Genomic DNA, 25,810 nt, shown 5'->3' with positions numbered 1-25,810 from the left:
TTCAAACAATCTATTGGAATTCGTATGACCACTAACTATGTTTCTTTATAAGCTGATCTGTTTTATATTGATATGAAGCAGAATTTATTCCAAAATTCTACATGGGAAGGAGAAAGCACCTAAACTGACATTCAAATATATCGACTACATTTTAGTAATTAGCAATAGTACTTAAATTTATATGTTGACTCGATATATCCCAATGAACTCAAAAAAAGAAGACACCACGGAGTCTGCCTCATCTGTTTCATTTTTGGATATTTTACCGACTATAAACGACAAGGGCAAACTAACAACCGTATTACAATTGAGGTTACTTCATCGTCAACTTTCCTTATTTATGAAGTAATATTCCACCTTTACCTGCATATGGTGTTTATGTCTCCCAAATAATTCGATACTCAAGAGCATGCTCAAGGTATGATCAGTTTTTAAACCGAGACAGGCTACTGAGAAATATGTTAAGGTTACAGGAATTTCAACAGCCTCGTTTAGAGATAGCATTTTGCAAATTCTATGGTCGTTTTAATGACCATGATAGCAAATACAAGCTACCATTAGGTCGTATTTTGACTGACATATTTGATACTAATTGTCAGGCCTTTGTTCTTATAATTTTTATTACGGGTTACTCCGTCTACCTGATCGATACATAGGGCTCATGACAGATGTAATAACCGTTCGACAGATTATTACTCCTTTTAGGCACCTGATCCCACAACTTGAATATCCCGGGGTCTATGTTTAATGCTCTGTTCGTAGATTTGTACTGTTTGGTTTTTTAGATGGATTACTGCTCGTTATCTTCACCTATTTCATAATGGTTTAGTAGCAGATATCTTTATTCTCTCAACACTATTGTATACTATGTCTTACTGTCAGTTTTCCATAGTGATTTTCTTCTATCACTATCCTTTGATATTTTAAGATCTTAAAACCTGTCGAGCTTAAGTCAGAATCTTGATGTTATACTTAAAAGATGTAAAAGTCCTGCAGTCAAAAACGAATATACTTTCGAAATTTCGAGATTGATTTATAAATAATTATATTTTACAATCATTAAACCTCTTGAGTTTAAGTCAAAATCTTTATGTTATAGTGAAATATATTGCTTCATCAAAGTTTTGTTGTCTCCAAATTTCGATTTTAATTGTCAATTGTTAAACATCACAAAGGTGATTTAAAATTTGACTCGCAGAATGCTTGGGAGATGAAAAAGTGTGGAAAACAGCCAGAGAAAGGAACAAAGCTCTTCAAAAACGAATGGAGGAAAAGATTAACCCAGATAATATTTATACGTACGAACTTAACTGGACAGAAAAAGGTATGTTTCCTACAGGAATTTTATAATATTACTCCCAGTTATACTATATTAAATAGTACTAGTTGGAGAACTAGCCTGAGATTAAAAATCTTTCCACGAAAAATAAAGTGATCGTTTAAAGGGAAAATTAAAATGAACTTATTATTCTAATTATTGAGATTGTACTAATATTCAGAAGAAATAAGTATGATATGATAAATATCTACATGTACGAAGAGTTTCAAGAATTTTAATTTTCCCGTAACCCTCTTTTTGCAGTTTATATAAATTTACTGAACAAAATTTAAAAAAAAATAATGTATGTGTATGGTAAATCATATTAAGGACAGATGTCCAAACAAACTTTTATCAAAAAATTTGAAATTAACAACGTGAGTCCTGCTAATTTAAGTAAAATGAAGAAGTTTAACCACATAGTTTTTAATTTTTCATGCACAGTTTCACAATTAATAATGGGATTTGAAGTGACAAAAATTTGTATAGATTAATAAGGATGGTTGAAGAAAGTTAACATTTTAACATCATAGAAGGTTTACACTTTCTCTTTATATTTTAGAAATTTATTATTTGCATCATTTACATAAAAAAATAAGCCCAAAAATATATACCAATCCAGGCATCCATTTTTTTGTTTGTATCATCTGTCCTTAAAAGCCATTAAGAAGAACGGAGTCAGCAATTTTTTGACCCCATAAAATCTGAAGAAAAAAAAACGTCTTTTTAAATGCAATAAAAAGTAAGGAATGATAAATGTAGGATACATAGGACATCCAGGTATATAAGAGAAAAAAATCAACCCAGAGGTATTACTGAGTACAACTGCATAAAATACAAGGAAATAAAACGTACACGTACTATTTCTATGGATATTCAGTACAATTGCAGATTTTTCCATTGATAATTTGCAAAGAGAGTCTCTTGTACGAACTTTACAAATTACATGAAATGTAACTTTGTGAGAAAAGTTTATTCTATGCGGGTTTTGTCGTCTTTCTGTCCAAAATTAATTAGCAACATTTTCATGAATATTGATATGCCAAAAATTGCAATATTTTGTGAAATTCTGATGTGTTACATGAAGTTTCAACGGCATGTTTCATAGAACGTTATATTTTAGACACGTAATTTAATATACCTGCAGACTTGTAGTTCACTAGTCTAAAACAAAATAGGAAAGGACATCCAGAGAACGATAGTTTCATGAATTAAATCTGTGCATTCACTTTATACATACATGTATATCTGCACATCATTCAAGAATTACCATCTTTATATTTTAAGCTGCTCATAATGTTACTTAGTACATGTAATGCTATGTGTTCCAAACACATTCTTTTACTTTACGAGAAAACTTTCCCACTACTGTTTTAATTGTTCTTCTTATTTTCAATTTGAGACATAAAAAATACGGCAATTGTTTGGGAGCTTTTGAAGAAAACTTCACTATGTCTTTTAGGGATTGACCCGAACAACAAAGAACATGCTGAATATCTAGAACAGATTACTGAGGACTTCCAGACACAGATGATAGTCTCAATAGACGAAGCAATTAAAGAAAAGGAAAGCAACAAAAAGTTGTCGTTGAAACCTGAACGTGAAGAATTTTTGAGACATGCTGCACTCGTTGAAGAAAAATCCTCGGGAATTAGGGGTCGTGATGAAATTGTTAAGGTAAATGGTAGAGCAAAGTAGTTTCAATTGTTAACTTTAAGATTTCTGTTTAAATGCTTTAGAATGCAAGTTATAATACTTTAGATAATGATAAAGATATTTCTGCTTGCCATAACTTTTTCTATGCGAAATAAATATATATTATATACAACCTTAGTTTGGCTGCTTTAGAATGAAATATAAAACCTTATCCTTTAACAGTTGTGAAATAAGTGAAAATTGAGAAAAAATAAAAGAACCAAAAAAAAAAAAAAACCCAAAAAAACAAAAAAAAAAACAAAAAAACAAAAAAACAAAAAAAAACAAAAAACAAAAAAAAAAACAAAACAAAAAACGAAAACCTTATCAGACAAAGGAGCAAAAATGATATAACTTTGTCAAGGAAAAATAGCTGTAAATAATAATTACAGAAATAACTGCTGTGTTTACAGTGTAAAACAAGAGCTTTCCTGACGTTGAAACAAAAGTTCAAGTGAACTTTGAACATTTTTTTCTTTTATGTTTTCTAAGAAAATCAAAGACTACGTGCTTGGAGACAGTAAGGAAGTTCTTGTTGTTCATGGCGAATCTGGATGTGGGAAGACCTCCGTAATGGCACTGGCAGCAAAACAGGCATTCCAATGGATACGTGGCAATGGCATGGTACTCGTGAGGTTAGATTGAATAAGCTCTATATAAATGTAGCTTGATGAATTTGTGGCAGATTCCTTTCTGCTGTAAATGAGAGAAAAAGAAATAATATGAAATTTAAAATCCCGACTTGTACCTCCGTCTACCCAACAGTAATATATTCATGTCTGTTTACTTGAGCTATTTACTATAAATTGTCAACAAAAAATCAATTTATCTTTTCTTACTCAGGGTCACAAATCTTTCTCAAAATTAAAAGAATTTTTTTTTTTTAAATTCTTGCATTTTTTTTCGAATGACATTCAGAGACGCATAGACCCCTGACTATCTCCAATTTTTTTGTAATACAATGTAATAATCAAGCTACTAATGGATATTATTAAAGTTTTCCAATGGAATAAGATTTCAGTCGGCCAAAGATGTATTGTGTTGCTATTTAGTTAGCCATGATGTTATTTTAATACAGATTTCTAGGATCGACACAGGAGAGCTCCAATCTCTTAACTCTTCTTCAGTCCATGATATCTCAGATCCACCAATATTTCAAATTACCGGAAGTTAAATCTCAGGTACCATACACATCATAATAAAATCAAATCATTCTCATTTGTAGCATAAATACGTTGTGTCAGTTAAAAGTTTTGATAACGTAGGTGCTGTGCTGACTTGAAATCTAGTATGTGCATAGATTTGTTCATGTATATTTAGGTAATTAAAGTAGGCAAATTGCATAAAGTTTTCAATTCTGTGGGCAGAAAAAATTTCTTCAGAATTTTTTAAAAATAATCTTTTTTGTCACAAAAATATTAATAGCCTATAGACCTTACAGAATGCAGTCAATTGATTCACTATTTCACCGATAGTTTTCAATCACATTTAAGAAATGTTACTATTGCATACAATCCTGTCTCAATTTAACATCTTTCAAGACATCTCCTTTGGATATTTTCTAAGTTAATTCATATATATTTTCAGATCACATGTTATATATTTTATGCTCACCTTTAATAATTTTGTATGAGAAGTTTTTATTTTTCTTGAAGGATTTACAAGTTCTAGTCAAGAAGTTCCAGACTTCTTTGCGATTCTTCATTTTAAAAAAGAAAAAGGTTGTCCTCTTCATCGACTCCATTGACCAGCTTGAATCAGCTCATAATGGACGAGTTGTCAGTTCGTGGATTCCGAAGAATCTGATAAAAGATACAAAAGTTATTATCTCCACCCTTGATCAACCAGAGTTTGGAGTCTTCCCAGACATTAAGGTAAAACAATAGAGTGTGAAAATGCTATTTCAGGTTGTAAGCTGTGCAAGGCTTTCAAAATCTCTATTTTAATGATAGAAAGATACCAAGATTTTAGCTGTATGGGTAGAATAATAGAGATTTCCATCAATGGTGGATTATTCATTCTGTCTGTGAATATTTTTTCTTCCGGGGGAATTTTGACCTCTGACCTTACAACCCTTGAATTATAGATGCTTAAATAAAATACCCTGTGCTCATTTATTTTGGTTGAAATAAAGAGTGCAATTTTAACGATACTTTATCCAATATGGCGTCACAGAAAAAAATTTTTCAAGGAGAGACGAACACGATGATGTCGTTTGGACAATTGTGTTATTCATGCGAGACCCTCTGAAGAATCAAGACAGGAAATATTGAAAGTACATTTGCTTAGATTCTTTTCAGGCCAAATTCATTCATTAGAGCAACATGGTCAGTCCTGTTGAAGCAGTGATGTCTTTGGCTAAGGTGTGGAATGGGCACATATATGACATCACTTTACTAATTTTGCTTTGATTTGTCCATATTATAATCTCCACTACAGACTAACATTCAGTAGAGGACTAAATATGTCTAAACAGAATTGACAGTAGTTAAATGATTTTGGCATCATTTTGTTTTAGACTCTTTCTGCAGAGGAAAATTTTATTCAAGTCCCTTTGCTGACGTCATCAGACAGAGAAGATATCCTGGACCATTTTTGTCAGACAAGTAACCGAACATTAACGGACGCACAACGCACGTATGTTTTAGAAATGTTCGAGAAATGTCCACTTCCTCTGTTTATCAAACTGTCATTCCGTGAGGCAATGGAATGGACGTCATTCCGCTCAATTAAAGAATGTTGTCTGCAAGACACTATTCGTGGATGCATAGATCAGTTATTTCAAAAAATGGAAACCAAATATGGTCGTATATTTGTTTCAAGGACACTTGGATATATCACGGCAGGTATGCTAATTACTTTAAATTATATTCTCCTTTATAATTCACCTCATCAGCACAGAATCTTGTTATAAGAAAACTGCTATGTGTTGTTAAAGAAATTAAATACTTATTTTCTTTCGCTTCTTATCTTAGCTAAGCACGGTTTGTCAGAATTTGAACTGGAAGACATCTTGTCCTGTGATGATGACGTGTTAAATGACGTTTATCAATTTTGGACTCCACCAATCAGAAGGCTTCCGCCACTCTTGATAGTACGCTTGCGCTATGATCTGCGCTGGTATCTTGGTATGTGTAATCTTGATGCAAATAATTTACAGTACTTTAGGATATTTCTTTATAATATATATTTTGTTTGTTTGTTCAGGTTTACCCTTTCCATTTATATACTTGTCTCTAATTAGATCTGGTAACTAAACATAAAATTATTTGAATTCGCTTATGAATTTCTAGTGAGTCGAGGAGATTCAGGAATCCAGATTTTAAGTTGGTATCATCGTCAGTTCTGGGAGGCAGCAGAAAATCGATACACCAAAGATGAATCAACAAGGCTTCAGCTCCACACTGGTCTAGCGGATTATTTCTTAGGGAGATGGGCTGGAAGTAAGTAATGATAGGAATACCCAAGTTTGATTATCTTTGATGAAAAAAAATATTTGTTATGTAATGGAAAAAAAATTACTGTGCAGACAATGTGAAAACAAAAAAAAACTAATTTGTATGTAAAATTCTTATTTTATTCTCCTTGTTCATTAAATTCTTTTATCTTACGTGGAGAGGATATTTTCACATCGAGCAAAAAGGTACATGTATATTTTAATAATAATTAAGCGCAAGGGGTTCCTGCGACATTAATTTATTTAACCTTACATGACATAATTATAAAAAAAATATTTCAAAAAAAAGTTTTTTTCAGCTGATTCTACTTGAATTTGTTTCTCTCTCTCTCTTACACAAATACATTTTTTCTTCTTCTTTTTCCTAAATTTTTAAATGAACCTTCTAAATATTTCAAAATAAAAAAGAAAACAAACAAAAAAGAAGAGATTATTTCAAGAAAGAACATTATAATTTTTTCAAAATTATTTTTTATTGCTTCTTTTCTCAAATCTTTTAAATATCTCAACTTTCTAAATATTTCAAAATAAAAAGAAAAAAACAAAGAAAAAGAGCGTATTTTATATCAGTTATGAATATGATAATATTTCTTTAATAAAGAACGAAATCAAATATCATTCTTCGAATCAAAGCCTTCAACTGTTACATTGTTTTAGTTTATTTTTTCATATGATACATGTGTGCATTATAATTTAATATGGTTTGATAAAAAAAAGGTTTTTGGAAAATTACATTTTCTTCTTTTCAGACACTCCCAAACCTTTTCAGGATAAAAATGGAAAAGCAGAGGAAATTCGCTATGTTGCCAGTCAACCAGTACAACTTGGAAATCAAATCAACGAGAGGAAAATGAAAAACCTTCCTTATCATCTAGCAAAATCAAAGAACCTGAAAGATCTGAAGAAACATTGTCTTCTAAACTTCGACTTCCTAATCCACAAACTGCTGTGCCTCCAAACTGAGTAAGATGAAATTTAACGAAACTGGACACGGTATTCAAAAGGCAAATCCTATATAAACAAATAAATATAATTATCAAATGTTCCCCTTTACTCTGTGGATATCACTCATCAGATATTTTTTCATATCCCACTGTTGTGACGTCATAATGAGATTTGCGTGAAAGTGATGAAGTAAAATAATGTGGATTCATATATAAAACAGTATAAAACATTGATACTGATGTAAAAACATGTGATAAAAAGAATTTCCCATGATTTGTGGTTGGAGATGATTTTTATCCAACTCGTTGTGTGTTTTTTATCCTCTCGCCAAGGCTCGGGGATAAAAACAAATAACTCACTGGATAAAAATCATATTCAACAACAGATTAAGGGGGATCCAATATAATATACATTCTGGAAAAAGCAGAAAGAGAAACACAAAACTGATATCAGAAAGAAATAGGGACAAAAATGACAAAACAAAAGTAAAAATGGCATACAATAAATAAAGAAGCGAACAAAGCTTTTATTTTCAAATAAACTAAAATGTAAAAAGAAAAAAAATACATTCAATCAAAACAAAAAATAAACTAAAACTCAGAAAAAGATAAAACGTTTAATAGTGCAAAAATTATATTTCAAAATTGTAATAATACATGCCTTTTTGTACCTAACTGACTGCAAAGCGTTATAAAACTTATTTGTATATCTTGATCAAGTCCTATTGCTCTAGATTTATAATATTTTCCAAACAATGTTCAATCTTAATCATTGCTTCCAACATTTTTGTACAATGACAAAAATATTTGAAAAAAACGTTTAATTGTTTTATAGAAGCATCACATTTTTTGTTACATGTAATTTTTATGAAACATTTATATTCACTTTGGCTTGATATCAATCGCTTAATTCAAATTTCAAGGTAAAATCGAGGTTAGAGTTCACACATTTATTTCTTGAAACATTAAGTTCTGAGTAATTAATGGGTTGTTATTGAAATGTTTATTCTAGTATTTATTTTTTACACGTATTTACATTAATTGTTATATGTGTATATACAGAGACCTGCTAGACGATTTTGCACTGGCTCGTTCCCTGTTTCCAGCTGAGACAGACCTCGAAATGCTATCGCAGGCAATCAATTTGTCGTCTGCTGCACTGTCACTTGACCCGCGACAGCTTCCATCACATTTGTTGGACCGACTGGAAAACTCAGAGGTTTGTGGCATATCAACTCAGAAAAAAAAGCACACATCATAAAATTATTACATTTCCCCGGTTTAAAGGTCGAATGAACAAGCATTCTGAGAGTATTGCATTAGCAATACTAGTCCCCTACCGCCAAGTGTAATCTGGTTCCTGTTAAGAATTGAAAATGCCATAATTCCGTCAAAAATTAATGAAGCAGGACGAAATGAAAACTTGATCTATAACTGATCAAGGTAAAGCCACATACCAAAAATCAGCTCAATATCTGAAAGCGTTTAGAAGAAAATTGCGGAAAACCCCTAAAAATTGAAAAGGCCGTAATTCCGTCAAAAATCAATGAAGCGGAACGAAATGCAAACTTGATCTGTAACTCATCAAGATACACTCACATACCAAAAATCAGCTCAATATCTGCAAGCGTTTAGGAGAAAAGTGCGGAAAACGAAGTGGGACAGACTGACAGACAGACAGAGGGACAGACAGACAGACAGACGGACAGACAGACAGACAGACAGACGGACGGACAGACGGACGGACAGACTCAGAGGAAACCTATAGTCCCCTCCGGTTTCACCGGTAGGGGACTAATAAGGAACCTAGTATAATCTATAATCTAAATGAATTGCTCTTTTTGAATGATCATCAACTGAAAACATGTTTGATTCAAAATAGATTTCGTATTTAATTACAGTAGCTGTTTTCTTTGCATTGATTAAAAATTCTTTGATATTCTTATCTATGTTTACAATGCTTTGACCTTTCAAGTATTTTGCACCTATATGTATTTTTGAAACTTTAATATTCAATATTCATCGCACTGTTGCTAGAAGCTTGGCTATCAGTATAAGGTCTTTTAACCTTCTCACTCATTAACGCAGTAGAACTCAAGTTTCTTAATTCCGTTTCATGAGAGTTGAAAAAAAGATCAATTTGTGTAATTATTTGTAATTGCTTCTCAGAGGGGTTTGGGTTGAATAAAAGTTTGTATGTTATATATGTATGTATCCAATCTGACCAAAATAACGTGGTTATGATAAGATGAGGCTTACACTATATTATCATTATGGACGAGCTGGAAGCAATCATTTTGGAAAGGTTATACTTCTAATGTAGCCGTTGGTTTGTTTGATCCACTTTCCAATTTGTTTTACAATTTCTTGAAGTACAAATTTTCTTTTTGACTAGCTATTCTATTAAAACGAGTAAATCCAACATGATATTTTTAGGGAGATTTGAAGCATGCGCATCATTTAAATCAGAGCTATTACTTTTTTTTAAACAGTGCCATAAAGACCTACTAGCTCAATGTCAACAGAGCATGTACCCTTACATTGTGTGCTCGCATTCTCTCCTCAAAAAGCCTGGGGGTCAGTTGATCAGGACACTTACGGGGCATACAACAACAGTGACCAGTTTGGATCTACATTTGTACCCGTCTGGACAACTCGTTGCACTAAGTGGTAATGATTTATTCTAAGTTTAAGCAATTATCAAATTTAAAAAAAAAATGAGATTTTGAAGAGTAGGTTGTTTAAAAATTAGATGTTGTTTACTGAGATTCTACGTACATGTACTACTATTTTTTTAAAAAAAAAAATAAAGTATACCAACTTTGGTCGAATGTGTAATTATCTAATGACATACCGCCCACTTATCCACCTGTCTGACTCTCTGTCACAGATTCTTAGACAATTTGTTTTTCTGGACTTTTGCACATAATTTGAGATTGTAGCCTGAAAGTTTCCAAGATTCGGAAATGTGTTAGAAAGGTAAATGTGGTATTGATTGATTGATTGTATGTTGTTTAACGTCCCATTCGAGAATTTTTCACTCATACAGAGACGCCACCATATATCGGTGAAGGGCTTCAAATTTTGACCTTAACTCGGCACTGAGGCCCATTGAGCAGTGAGGGATCTTTATCGTGCCAACGCCTGCCGTGACACGGGGCCTCGGTTTTTAAGGTCTCATCCGAAGGACCCGCAACTTTCACTTCAAAGTGCCGAGCGCATGGCGAAGGAACAGTTGCTACCCATTTTTTTATCGACTTAGGTCAGTCGCGGCCGAGATTCGAACTCACGACCTCCCGATCATGGAGCGAGCGCTCTACCGACTAAGCTACTGTGAACGGTGGTAAATGTGGTAAGAAGGAACTAAAATAATTCAACGTTCATAAAATATAAGGATTATTATCACAGAAATAAAGTGTATTTTACCCACGGGGAGAGAAACCGCATAACGTTTGATAAAAATCGTATCCAATAACAGACAATGAGAAATCTCATATTTGAATTTTTTTTTTACAGCTTTAACCTAAAAAGTTTCTAAAGCCAATTGGACAATTAATTTTTTAGTTCATCTGAAAATATTAAAAAAAAATTCCAATAAGCAAATAAGAGGTTCTTAAAATTTTGATTTTGTACCATTGGAAGAGTAACTTGCATAATTTTCATTCACTCTCACCATATATATATATATATATAGACAAAATTATTTTAAAAAATACCGTTGGTTGAAAACAGAAAAAAAAGACATTATATGCGTATATTTACGTTTGAATTATTTTCCCCTTATTGCTAGCGCTCTCGAGCGCTAGCAACTACGTTAGTCTATATTTCTGAAATACGCATGCTCGACTTCACGGTCGGGGATTCTGGGAAAACTACTGTAGATAGAGATAGACTGTACGATAACAATTTCGTTTTGTCATACAAAAATAGAAATAATCCGAATTTACACTGGCCTTTCCTGTCTGAAATGCGCGAAATACATTTCGTAGGTTAGAGACAGTCAATACCAGTCTAGATCCGGATTCTGAATTTTCGTTAATTTATTGTCTAACCTAGACATAAAAGTACAATAAAAAATTTGGCCATATAATGCCAAGATTCTAGACATTTAGCTTTCCTTACATGTAGTTTTACCACCTTAGTGGATAATTCCGGCAAGCTCGGACAAAACAACAACAACAACAACAACAATCTTTTTCAGAGTATGTCGGAAAGACATGTCAATTTAGTGTTTATCATCTGAAAATACATATGATCTGAAGTTTCGTGTTTTGTTGTCTAACCTGCACGTAAATGAACAAAAAGTAACAGTAACTCGGGTCTTATAAAACCAAGACTATTATTTCTAAAGTTGTAATGAATACATAGCTTTTCTAATCTACCTTCATGGATCTTTCCGTCATGCTCGGAAAACCGCGGCAACCTCGGATATGTTTTTCCGAGCTTGCCGGAAAGGCCCGAAGGTGTCCATTGGTTCTACTGACCTTTTATTTTTCACATCGAAATTGAAATTACAGTAAAATACAGAATGCTTAAAGCACAGTTAGGAGTTATGCCATTGCCGACGTGAAGCACACTCTTAGATTCACCATTCTAAATTGCGACACCCCCCACCCCCAACTCAACCCCCAGTGCACCAATCTGCCTTCCTATTAATAATTAATCGATTCAGCAAATTTAACAAATGGTTCAGATATCTTCTTCTGTATTTTATTATGCTACAGCGCTAGCTCACCAATCTTTTTAAAAGATAAGTTTGTTTAACAATATTTGAACAAGGCTTATCTAAGTCTTTATATAAACAGGTTTGTCACATGACCATAAATTCATTGTTTAGTCATAAACGAACGACGTAAATTCACAGTGACCTCATAAGTGATTCTTCATTCGATCACATGGCTAACCCGTACTTACATCCCTATAAATGTTTAAAAATCATTACTTATTTTTGAAATATCAGTTTTGTTCAGCAAGACAATTTAGACTGAAGCCTACATAAAAATGTACTACTTTATAAACAACTGCGGACAAATGCTACTAGAAAGCGTTTATTGAGATAAAAACAATACGTGCTAAACGTTGTCAATCTTTGTACACCAATTTCTCTATCGCCGACTTTTGAAGTGTGCATAAAATATATTAATCTTTCCAGGCAGCTCCTCTGACAATATCATTAAAACATGGGATGTCCATACAGGCAAAGAAATAAAGTCAGGTTCAACAATGCAGCTGGATATGTACAACGCAGCTTTTGCAGCAGATGGTCAAATCATTGTTCAGATATTTAAAAACGCAATTATTTGCTGCAGCTCACAATGGGAATTGAAGTACACTCTTAAACTAAAACAAAATGTCGGAGTGACGTTTGCTGGTAAAACTAATAGTACCATTGCTGCCATAGACACAGACGAGCTCATCCTATGGGACGCTTTGACCGGGGAGGAAATAAGACGCAAAACAACACCATCTAAGTTTGAAAAAAGTTATGGGATGGAACTCCTCAGAGGTAGCAAGAATTTGAAATTTTCACGAGTTAAGATGAAATATAGCTGGTCTAACTTTAAAATGAGTTCAGTTTTCTTTAAATGAAAGATTGAATGCTTATATGCTTTAAATTAAATTTCAGAATCTGATTTGCACAAGTAATTATTTGAACCGAACTGAACTCTTGTTTCTCTCGTGTTAAATGTTTATATGACTCTTCTATAAAAGCACTGCCGATTTTATCCAGAGAATGAAATCATCCCTATATACGGGGATCTATAAATAGTAATTACAGACCCATAGGTTTTTTTTTTATATCATTTGAGTATCACAATTTGAAACGCTGCTGATTTTTATTCTGTTTTGTGTTTAGGATCAGAAAATTACGTGGCTTTTACAAGCAATCTAATGGAAAACTTATGCGTTTACAACATTAAAGATGATTTGTTCTCCCCCGTTGTTAACATGGGGGAAGATAAAGATATAATCACAATGGCCATATCATCTGACGAGACTCAGATTGTGACCGCAAGAGGAATAAATGAATTGGCAATTTTCGAAATTTCCACACTTCAACTATTGCGTACAAGTAAAGGTAAGGCGTATTTATATCAAGGGGGACCATTAGTCAACCTAGACGGTTTTCTTATATAGCACATTACCCCTCCTCTTTATCAAACTTGCAGTTTCAAATTCTTACATTAATTGTCACTTAGCTAGTTTATTCAAATAAAGTCTACATTTGTAATAGGTTTAGTTGTTTTTGCTACAAGGTCAGAAGCAACAAAAGGTGTAATTAAACAGTGATCATTGTAGATTAACTTTTTTGACATGACATTCTAAAGCCAGGGTTAACGCTGGGCCACAATAATTCATTTTAAATGAACTTTTTGGCAAAATGTGTAAATAGACATTCCTTCTAAAGGAAAACTAGTGTTGTAAGATACATGTACATATGTAAATAATGGCCTAACAATTAGTATGAAAAACGGCAGTCAGCATATGATTTAATGGTAGTTTGCATTTGCTGACGAGGTCATTGTATCGACCAGAGAACTTACGAAATGATGATTTTAAACGAGACTGTTGATATTCTCGTTTCGTCAACTTGTTTGTCAATAACTTACCTCGTTTGAGAAATTGTTCATATGTAGAGCATACTCTTGCGTATCTAATCAACTGAGAGATATACACCCCATATACAGGTGTATATCAAATCAAAATGAGTTGCTGTTGATATATTTTGACGTATGCCTTTCCCAAATTATTGTCCAGACACAAAGTGAAGTTCTTGATAAAAAATAGCCATGCTAAATATAAAAGTATGCCTTTTATCTGGATTAAAAGATGTGGGTTATTCTCCTAAACGTAGTTTAAAGGCCAAATTAAAGGCCAAATGTCTAAAAATGTGAAACCTTTGAAATTTTTAAAATATAATTACCCGCTTTACATAATTTTTTTTAAACGTTATGGTTTGAATGATACAGAACAAAATTGAATTTTTGTTAGTACCTCAAAAGTAAAGTTCAAGATCACAGAGACTTCAAACTTCACAAGCTTAGAAAGAAATTGTGATAAACATAAATAAAACACATGCTGAATATTACCTCTCATCACAATTAACATGATACAGCGTGCATTCTTTAAAATATTTGATATCGAAGGTCGAGGTATCATCTGAAATTTACAAAGGTCTTATATCAAACAAAACAGGTTCTAAATACCAAATTCTTACCTTGCACTGGCTTGCAGTTCAAAAGATATCTGCTGTAATTAAGGGATGGGAGACAGACATCTAAACAAATTAAAACAAAGGAAAATTACCTTTAATTATTTAACATACATGTATGGCACAAAAACATAATGTTTTACATGTACATTTGATTTGTATTTTTCTTACAAACTGTGTAGAAAACTTTAAGCATTCAATTTTCGATAACACGGATGAGAACCGAATTACAACTTTAAAATGACGTAATACATTTATGTCCTTTTTCATTAATTTTCAGGCTATCATACCAATTAGTTTTTATTATCTTATATATCTATTGTGAACGTGGAATTATAAATGACAAAAAAAATTAAACATTTTTTTTTAATTAAAACTTGCACTATATTTTCTCCTGCACCAGCTTAAACATGCATTGCCCTCACATATTCTATCTTGAGCAGGTCAACACTATTCCAAGCTGTTCTATACAGTTTGCTTACAAAGCAGTTTCGCTGTTAGTTTTAGTTTTAAGACATGTAAAGATAAACTTTATCGATTAAAAATGTTATCAGAGAATATAAATATATTAAGCATTTAATTAATATTTTTGGCATGCTTTGTTTCATAACGCAGATTTTAAAATGCTCTAACGCACGTTATTCAATTTGTCAGCACAGCCGTTCGTGTTATGAAACAATGCATGTCTAAGATATTAATTCAATGCATAATTAAGTGCAATTCGTCAAGTTAATATAATATATTTAATGAACAGGAAAAAGGAAAATCAATCTAAGAGTATATCTCTTCTATTATAATGTTTTACAGCTTTGGAAAATTTTCATCTTCTGAATTCGATGCATTCGAAAAATGACTCTATACTTACCTGCGACCAAAACTTCGTACTTATATTAGACAAAACGGGAAGTGACGTATCTTCGCATTTCCATCATGCGGTTTCTCTGGAGGACGTAAAAACATGTGACATGAAGATATTTGTCACCAGGACGCAGGACAAAATAATTAGAGTTTGGGATTTAGAGAAAAAGGACGTCCAGAACAAACTTCCAGAACAAGTAAACAGGATCAGGTACTGACGAATTGTTGACGTTTGAATCCTCTATTGTAAAAAATTCTTCCCTCAATATTTTCTATATATTTCCTAGATTAAGGTTGCATGGAAGAAATCCATGATTTATTGGAATCAAAATATATAATCAAAATATTCATTGGTCAAAAGAAATGAAATTTGCTATAGCTAATATTTAAAGACAGTGGAACAAAGATAAGAAGTTGTTTACATGTACGATTTATATTTCTAAGATAAAAAAATGATTTTTTAAAGTGAAATAATTCCCATGAAGAACACGCGCTACACAATCTTACATCGGACTTTAAAGGACGGACCAAGCCTTTTCGAAGTTTATGACCTTCAAAGAGACAAGGTTGTAAAAACCATAACTATGGTAAGTAATTTTTTGTATTCCACTTTCTGTTTTTTTTATACCCTTTGCAATGAGTTTTAGAAGGTAATTATGAATCACAGTACATTTTTCTGGCCACTGCAATTCGTTCCTATTTTAACGACTGAACAATCTCCATCAACAGGACTTTTCTGTCTACGACCCAATCCTCTATTGTTTGATTGATTGTATGCTGTCATGGCCAGAAGGGTCTAGTTGTATACTGAATTAAAATTTCATTACCACATTTTACACAGTAATATTTTGTATATAAATGAATGAATATTTATGAATTAGTGGCCAGAAGTTGTTAGGCGTTCTAGGAAAGTCATTTTAATGATAATTTGATATTGTCTTTGTGAAGTACGTGTACGTGATCAATCATAAAGAAATCCTCATTTAATGACAAAATGGTATGTTATTGATCTAAGCGTTTCCATTCATGCCATTGGACTGACATTACTATCCGTAACTATATTTACATCGGTAAACCATTAAGTTGACCATCAATTCGTGTGATTTTGCTCACACAATGGTAAGTTACATCCTTGATAGCTGCTTCATGTGACCTTGATGTCGAACAACCAATCCATAGCTTTTCAGTTAGAAAGGTTGAAGGATGGGGGTAAATGAAATGTGAAGATAACTTATAGTAATCATGCTCGAAAGTCCAATTAATCAACACAAATTGTGAGCGGAGCAAACACGGACCTCTGAAAATAGAGATGGGATCAGGTACCATGGAGAATTGAGTATCCCTGTTGACCCGACGAGTGCCTTCCCCTCGTCATAATTGGGTAAACGAAAAAAATTCTATCCTTAGACTATTTAGTGTGAAAGTAATGGCCTTACAATTTGAAAATGAATATTGTTAATTGATAAAACGTCATCGAAATATTTAAATGAAGAATTGAATCCATAGCTAAAGACTACTTTTCATATAGAAGTTTATGAATAAATTATGTTTCTTAAGAATACAAAATCAGGTGTGCTAATAACTGGGCACAATTATTACCCAAGGGAATTCCAACAGATATTTGGAAGAGCTGATCTCCAAAGATTACATACATATTGTCAATGAGAAACTTGAGCATCTTTTAAGTATCAATCTCGGAGTACTTGTGCATAGAATCAGAATGTTTTTGTTAACAAAATAAGTTTGCAGATGACCACTGACAATGTGTTCAAATTAACCATTCTTCCATTTTCTCTAATAAACTGTTTTCTGTGATGTCAAAAATTTATCATGAGGAATGATTGTGTAAAGTGTTGTTAAAAACCGTACATTTTAATGCTACTGATTTTGGTAAGATTTTGTGATTTCAAATTTAAAATATAAGTTAAGAGCGTACATCGAGGACAAGAAATGACTTATGAGGTTGTGATTCTTTGTTATGCTTCTAGAGTGAAAATGATTTATGTATCAAATGTCAACATGATCATATGATTTTAAAATACAGTTCGGGATAATTTCTTTTTGATCACATAGTTTTTATTGTAAATTATAAGGGACACTTTAATCCTCCTTATTTTTTTTCAAACTGTGTTTCAGGACTGCAAAGTAGGGGACATAACTCTACTGGATGACAGCAGTCTCCTTTTGGTTAACTCAAATGATAAGATAATAAAGATTTCCCTGGACACAGTATCAGTAGCAACTGAATTTGAAGGACTTATTCCTGCAGCGAATAGCGACTTGCGCCTTTTTAATGGTGGTAAAGGTAATAAGAATATAATATACATAAACTGTAAAGTGGGCAATTATTAATTCTTTCTGTTTTGCCAACACTCATTGATCAACCACTTTTTTTTATTTTTATTTTGCTCATAGCTGTTTTGCCACTTATGAGCTTTCTATCATTTACTGAAAGAGGGCTGTCAGTTTTAGATTTTTAATTTCGACAATTTGAAAAATGTATCTGAGCAATCTGTGGACAAATTGATTTCCGCATACGGTATGTTACCAAGATAATTCTCTAAGAATGAACTAATTATTTGGACTATGTAGCAAAGAGGTTGGTACCGAATCGAAGTCCCGATATATCAAACTAGAAGTCAACCAGTTACAGCAATAATACTAGAATATGTGGCTTACAAATTTGTATTTTTTTTTTTTTACATTTCAATTATTTTGAACGTGATTTTTTTTTTAAAAATTTAATTAAATTTTTGTAATCTTTCTTTAACAAAATCATTTGAATTGGGATAAACATTTTTAAACATTATTAAATATTTATAAGGAATAACGTCGATCATTATAAGATGTCATATTTAGTGATATCATTTAAAGATCTTTAATTTATTTTTTATATGTATATATGTGATTGCAGATTATTATTTTGTTGTTTTCTAATTAACAATAAACGGAGTAAATAGGTAAATTTTCTTTGATCAATTGCTTTTCTGATCAATACTTGAATGTCATAATTTAGGATCTTTAGTAGTGTAAATTTTAGTTATCTTGAACTGAGATTTTTATTCAAGCTTAAGCAAGGTATATATAAGAATACGAAATAAATCTGGAGAGGACTTTGAAGCCTTGTATCCATCATGCTGAGAAAAATTTGAATAAAATCTCGAATTTCCTTGATCACGGGGTGCAATTATTATAAAGTGATTTCACAAATTCCACCCTAAAAGTGAACATAAAAATACCCCCTTAATCATCACCAACAACAAACAATATTAAACATGTGCACACACGCACAAACAGAAATCAAACAATTAAAACATTACGGGTGTATGGAACAGTAGGTTTGCTTTATTTTCAGAATAATATCGATATCTTTGTTTCAGAACTCGTAGTGCAAACTCGGGGAAGAATTAACTTGAAATGCTATGATGTGGAATCAGGAAAAGTTACAAAAATCATTCCTTGTTCAACTAAGGAAAAGTCAAGTCCTATTGATATGATAGCGGTATAGTAAATACTTTCTATTTCGTATTATTTTTTTCTCATATTGTATTAAAATCAAAGATAATCCAATACGGTGGTTCGGGAGCTTTAAAAAATATTTAATAAACATCCTGAACGTCAGCAATATTTTAATCTCATCGGAGATAAAAGTGAAATATCGTACAAAAAAGCCTCATGTAATTTAATAATGATATTGTATATATTGTAAGGGTCAACTTACATTAATCTACATATTCAGTATTAAGGAAAGTTGGAAATGGTTCATAGTTAACTGTGTTTGGATTTTTCAGGCTTCCCGAGATGGCCATATTGTAACTTGTATAACTGAAGATGAGAGATTTCTCGTCTGTGATGCAGAAAAGAAAAGGATTATAAAAACAATCACCAAGAAGGATCTCGGATCAAAAGCACGTGAAACTGGTTTAGATATTGCGGTCTCTACTCGCGGAAATTACGTCATTGGATCATTGCAGTTGGCAGCAGCAAAAGAAACACTTACTACGCCATTTGTTTGGAAAAAAGAAGATGGTATTTGCAATAATTTCTATCAACAAGTATTTGTTGTGTTCGCTGATTTGTAAAGTGAATAGTTTCTTTTTGTGATATTTCTTCCAATGCTTTATATCAGCTTAATATCGGACAAAGTCCAAGCTGTAAAATTGAAAGAAAATTTCAGCTGTTTGTACTTTTGCTTTATTTAACAGATGAAATCACAGTACTTTTTGACGACAATGACTTAAAACAATACATAGAACAAGGTAAAGATGTGTATGGTTTTGAGATGAATACTATGGTTTTTGTCAAAGATGAGCTCTTAGCAGTAGCGTACCAAGACGGTGTAATCAGATTGTGGGATGTAGCACAAGGCAAGTTATAACACTACAAAAGCTCTGAATTCATTTTATAATAAACTATATTCAAAATGAAGCTTGAACAATCTGGTATAATCATGAATTTATGCTGATAGTATTTTTATATAAAATTGCATTTTGGTGGTATTCAAATTTTAATTTAAACGATTGTGCCAAAAACGCCAAAAATTCTGTTAAAATAAGCGAATAAAAATTATACATAATTCTGTATATAGAGGTATTTATGGGAGTTGTTAACGAATCAAAATTCTGCAATTTCTTTTCCAATTCTTCTGTATACAGTTTCACTTTCTATTCTCCGTTTTTCTGTTTGTGTTTCTTGCTCTGATTTTTAATTATCAGATATTTGTTACTTTTCTAAATTGCAATCTGAATGTCACGGTTGTGTCTAGCAGGAAAAAAAACAGTGGAAAAAATGTTTGATATAATAGTTTTATAGTTAACCATTGGCATGAATCAGATAGTGGCATTTAGTTTAGGCAAAAGATCTTTCTTTTGAATTTATATATAGTTACTCATTACCGATCATTAAATGAGATCGCAATCAAAAACTAAATTGCTTATAAAGTTGACAAAATATTTTTTATCAAATATGTTGTTTCTTTATTCATGCAGTTAAAGTTTGTATAACATTGTATAACATTGTTTTATTTGCCATTTTTTCAGGAACTGTTCACATGAAGTTAAGTGGGCACACAGACATTGTGGAAGTTTATGGCAACCCCTATGGACCGTACATGATGTCATATTGTGACATGGAAGAAACAAATCTGATGAGAATATGGGATATCAACAGCTGGGAATGTCTGGCAAGCTACAGACCTGAAGCTTTTGTACGTTTAATGAACACGTTTTCCTTAACATTAAAAAACAAGAATGGGATTTTTAAACTATGTTCATTGATTGTTTAATATTAGTTTGTAGTAAAAGAAATATATAGGTATACGTAATTGATTCAATGTGCTTTTAAAAGAGCATTATTCTTTAATCGTCCAGGTACATGTAAAAAGCGATATATTTTTGAACAGAATTAAAAATTAGAATTCATCTAAATAATAGATAAATAAAAGGCTTTCCTTCGGTCAATAATGATATTTTTCTGGTAAATAACAAACCATATTCACCACCGAAGAAATCCACAATTTTATAGTATTTTTTAAATCGACTTTTGTGCAAATTTAGACAGTCGTTTACAGAGCAAGGCTAAATTACCTAATATAGGGAAGAAGGGAAATTCGGATGGAAAGATCCTGCATTATTCTCATAAATTGTATGACATCTGATTAGAGTCTGAAACATTACATACAATAATATTTTTAATAAATATGTAAATTACTAAAAAGAAAAAAATATAAATAAATAAAAAAAATTGGCTGACGACAATATATGTCAATACTTGTTGTCTATATATCAACAATATACCAGGTTTGTCCAAATATCCATTGACACTTGCTATATTTTTGTTTATATGATAATTTTGTAGGACCAAAATTGAGTAAATATACAGAACAACACACAATATTTAACTAAAGATATCAACATAAACACTTTTTATATTTAAGACACAGTCAGATAAAAATAGTCTCAGATTTTGAATTGTGTTTTACAATGCAATTCACTTTTGAATTACAAATTTTCGAACTGTGTTCCGAAATCTGTTTGCCGATTCGTAATACGCAAAAGCAGTTAATTTCATTTGTTGACAGTCAGAAAGTTCTATTTAAACACGCCTAATCAACGAAAACCGACTGCTTGGTCACCTCACTGAGCTGAAAATATTTTAAAATGGTCTCTGCCAAAGAGATGAAAATGAATGCGCATGTGAAACAGCCTTATTACAAAAAAAAAAACAAAAAAAACAAAAATACAAAAAAAAAAAACTGAAGAGTCCATATAAAAAATATGGTTTTGATATCTGGAAAGAATAGTTTTTCAAGCAGTACAGTATTCAGTTGATTAAGAAATTCAAAAGTTGAAAAAGAGAGTTAAAACATTGAAGTCATGTAACGTCATGTATACCGGATTTCGTATTTCAGCGCATACATTGTAACATCTTGCAACGTCTCTCGAATAGTACATAAGTACATACCGTATGCGAACCGTTTATGCCACTTGTAAATCGATGAACTGAAATATCCTGATTCCCGATTTATTCAGTTATTTTATCGTTTCTAACATCGTTTCCGTTAAACCAACAAATAATTTTTGGATACTCTCTGGTTCATCTGGAAGGCTGCTGTCTATTTTTGGGGGGCGTTTTCAAAGATATTCTTCCTTCTTTTTTGACGATTCCTTAATTTGTTTGATAACCGAAACTAATAGCACAGCATTAGAAATGAAGAAAGTCATTGAAGTACTTCGATTTAAAATGTTGATTAGTTTTAACTTGGTTTATGAAAAATACATTAATCATTTAAATCTAAAAATAGTATAAAGTTTCTTCCATTTGACCCTGGGGTGTGCGCAATCTGCGACCTTTTAAGATGGAAAAATTAACATGAAATGTAAGGTCAAACAAGCAAAACGAAACTAAACTGACTTTGCATTTCATACCAAATATTTCTATACACAATATATCTATCTTTGACCAGTCACAAAATGACAAAAACGCCATCCACGAACTTCTGGAGAGCCCTTTTATGGAATAAAATAGGAAGATAACGAACAGTAATCAAGGTCAAAGGTCAACTGGAATAATACAGATTTGGAGCAGAGCAAATACGGACCTCTAAAGATCGCAAAAGAAAGCTATACGCACAAGTACCCAAATATGTCGAACTAAACCAAATATGTCTTTCCAAAACTGATTAATTTCTGTTTTTTTTTTCTAGCAGTAGCCAAAGTGCTCAGGGGGCGATGTGGCTCTTAGACCTTTGAGTTATCCATTACGTCTTATTTCAAGAAAACTTAGAAAATTACAATTATACTGCAATGTACCAATTGGCGTCTCCATATGAGTGAAAAATTCTCGAGAGGGACGTTAAACAACAAACAAAAAACAATGATATAGGCATTCAGTTATTCCCTTTATTAGTTCACAAATTGTTAAAAGTTTTTTTTCTCGGAAAAATCATATATTAAACTAAAATAGATTTCAGTAAAATGGTTCGTAGCGTACGTTGCTTGGTAACATCTCATAGTAAGATTATGTAAAAATACGAATTATATCACTTAAATAATTTGCCAATTTACAACATATGTTTTATAAATATTGTGGTTAAGATGAAATTTAACTTTAATTTTTTTTAATGAAGTTCCGGAAAGTGACACCAGCAAGCGATGGGAAAAGCTTCCTGGCTGAATTAGACCAAAATCTTGTGCATTTCACACTGAACGAATTCGACAAAAATGATCTTGAGATGCAGAAATTGATAAACGAGAGCGATGGTATGTATCTTTAAAATATTGAGGATATTTTGTCGGTCTTCCCACGATAAAAAGCCATTAAACATTCATGTAATTTATGTGCAATCTTGAAATTGTTTTATTAGTTCATGATTTTTTAAATTTTTTTTTTTTTGGAACATGAGGATTTTGTTTTGCATATTTACATGTAACAATTTTTGAAACCTCTTTATAGATACTGAATTTAGATTACAAGTACTGGGTGATAATGACAAAACTGTATCTCCTGATGATCCAGATCAAGAGGATGAAGAACCTGAAGAAACATTCAGTGATGATGAAGATGACGACGATGATAATTGAGACAACGATGAAGATGATGAAACCAAAGACGACTTAGCAATATATATGTATAAATAGTGTAAAAGTGTTAATTAACTAATGTTGAATGTTTATAAAAATACAACTAACACTACGGTTTACTTTATGCATTTTCAGCAGTAATGCTAGTATTTGTAACATTTTGTAGACGCACATTTGGCCTTTGTAGACTATATTGTAAGGTCAAAAAAGGGTGAATTCATCGATATAAATATGAAGGATAATCGTTTACAAAGATTTTCATAAATTTGATATTGTGAGGTACTCGAAGAAAGGTTGGAATGGCTGTCGAGTTCAGAAGAGTGTGCCATATTAAAGGATATATTTGTTGAGAAATTCCAACTGTTAATTTCCTCTTGTAAACTTTTTCCTTGACCATTTCTTGAATAGGAAAATCAATATATTTTGGTCACATTTTTGAGTACTACAGTTGTATATTTAATATCTGTTTAGAATTTGTTTGCATAATGTTTTTGCACGATACAATTCCATTAAATGTATATATTTTATTGGGTGAAAACTACAATAGAAAACTCTTTAAATTTATATCATATGAAACTTACATTGACTTATGTGTACATGCCAAGTTTAGGGAAAAGCTATCGTTTGGTTAGTTTTAGGGGCCGCTTCAAAATACAGAAACATTAACTATAGGATTATATGTCATATGGGAAAGTGCTAGTTTTTCGCACTTCAAAACAAATTTTACAAATACTTCAGTTGACTTCTTGCTCAGATTATAATATATGATGAGTAATACTTGTTGTACTTTATATACATATATGAAAACACACAAAATCGCATCGTTTGGTTTCCAGAGGGGCATCTCAAAATGTAAAAATTTACGAAAATTTCCTGTTTTTATGGAGTTCTACAGATTATGACAGGTACTAATGATTACATGTATATAAAAAAAAACTCAGAAAATAATTTTGATATTTTCAAATTTTTGTGTTTAGAATTTCAAGAGCATATGTTTCATTCTTTTTCTTTAACAACATTTTTATGGTCCCCTCTTTAAGAACTTCAGTTATTCATAACGTCACAAACACGTAATTATGACGTCCATCTACTTATCAGTTAAAAATTGGTTAAAAATAAGTTCTTTAATGAATTAGATTTTTTAACCTGTGATTTCTTAATTTTGATAAATATGGGACAATAGTTAAAGGAATAAATACGCTTGATTTTAATATGCTGCGCGAAGTATTGCGCAACGAAAATCCCAGTTTGACCCCCTTAAAAATACCAGTCGGGAAGAAGTTCTTTGGTCTTCCCAATTTTTGCATACATATGACCTAATAAAAAAGATAATAAATAAAAATAAAATAAATAAATGAGTAAATTAATAAATATTGCATGTTATTTGATATTCTTTCTTTTTTTTACTTAAGGAACAAGTTATACTGTATAACTTGGGATAGGGCCGTTTACATTTTATTAACCGTGAAGCGGTTTATCAAAAAAGCGTGAACTGTTCCAACCTAGTTTATACTAGTATAACTTGGGTAGCTATTAAATTTATTCTTGATAACTTAATTTTTTCATCATGAAGTGTGCAAAATAAGAAAATGTCTCCCTCAAAATGCCGTCAAATTGAACATAATTTAAAAGTAACGGCAAGTGGTTGATACGTTTCTGACATGTCATTGTGACGCAGGCAACACAGGTTATACGATATAAACTATTTTTTATATAATCAAATGACGCGTTAGAACCAAAATTATTTTAAATTATTTAAGGTTATACATATTCGAAGGTACATGCTATACCTTTCACAGGTAAAAAAAAAACCTAATTAATTTTGTCATTGTTTTTGTAATTTTATCAAATAAAACTCAAGATTTAATTCATGATTTTCAATGAGTTATAGCTCTTGCTGTCTGGATCGTATGTATTATTACTCCAGACTCCAGACTCCGGGTTTCATAGAGAAACAAAGTACTAGTAAAATTTACATGTAGAATACTTATTATTAATTACCATAAGGTTATAATTTTATTTTACCGTAACTATAACAAAATTAAACAAATGCAATTAAAAAGAGATATTTTAAATCAACAGTAACAAGACGTACTTAAATATTAAATGTCCAAGGCTGAAGATCATCGATGCAGAGAGGGTAAATAATTGACCCGTATCCATAACGAATATAAACAAATATGGCGAAAAAGCATGGTGTCTAACTAAAAACATGGACTCTATTATTAAGTAGCTGATCTCGCC

The 25,810-nt window shown here is 31.8% G+C and overlaps 1 protein-coding gene across 1 annotated transcript in view; it reads left to right on the top strand.

The window, feature by feature from the left end:
• The window catches only part of LOC133194270 (NACHT and WD repeat domain-containing protein 2-like), a 32,345-nt gene extending 8,752 nt beyond the window's left edge, over positions 1-23,593 (top strand). Inside the window, exons 7-28 of the mRNA XM_061330260.1 lie at positions 1,199-1,324; positions 2,781-2,995; positions 3,506-3,648; positions 4,092-4,194; positions 4,669-4,887; positions 5,532-5,859; positions 5,989-6,141; positions 6,307-6,456; positions 7,220-7,433; positions 8,477-8,633; positions 9,907-10,084; positions 12,567-12,920; positions 13,272-13,493; positions 15,435-15,696; positions 15,952-16,072; positions 17,622-17,790; positions 18,866-18,987; positions 19,277-19,514; positions 19,691-19,852; positions 20,525-20,691; positions 23,113-23,245; positions 23,439-23,593. Of these exons, the coding sequence (XP_061186244.1) occupies positions 1,199-1,324; positions 2,781-2,995; positions 3,506-3,648; positions 4,092-4,194; positions 4,669-4,887; positions 5,532-5,859; positions 5,989-6,141; positions 6,307-6,456; positions 7,220-7,433; positions 8,477-8,633; positions 9,907-10,084; positions 12,567-12,920; positions 13,272-13,493; positions 15,435-15,696; positions 15,952-16,072; positions 17,622-17,790; positions 18,866-18,987; positions 19,277-19,514; positions 19,691-19,852; positions 20,525-20,691; positions 23,113-23,245; positions 23,439-23,566 (4,064 nt within the window). The 3' untranslated portion in view covers positions 23,567-23,593. The remainder of the gene's footprint in view (positions 1-1,198; positions 1,325-2,780; positions 2,996-3,505; positions 3,649-4,091; positions 4,195-4,668; positions 4,888-5,531; positions 5,860-5,988; positions 6,142-6,306; positions 6,457-7,219; positions 7,434-8,476; positions 8,634-9,906; positions 10,085-12,566; positions 12,921-13,271; positions 13,494-15,434; positions 15,697-15,951; positions 16,073-17,621; positions 17,791-18,865; positions 18,988-19,276; positions 19,515-19,690; positions 19,853-20,524; positions 20,692-23,112; positions 23,246-23,438) is intronic.
• Positions 23,594-25,810: the final 2,217 nt, after the last annotated feature.

Source organism: Saccostrea echinata, unplaced genomic scaffold, assembly GCF_033153115.1.
Source record: "Saccostrea echinata isolate AGI-Se365-2 ecotype Australia unplaced genomic scaffold, CSIRO_AGI_Sech_v1 ptg000029l, whole genome shotgun sequence".
In the NCBI taxonomy this organism is placed as follows: Eukaryota; Metazoa; Mollusca; class Bivalvia; order Ostreida; family Ostreidae; genus Saccostrea; species Saccostrea echinata.
The sequence above is the reverse complement of the archived record's forward strand: the minus strand, read 5'-3'. Positions and strand labels throughout refer to the sequence as shown.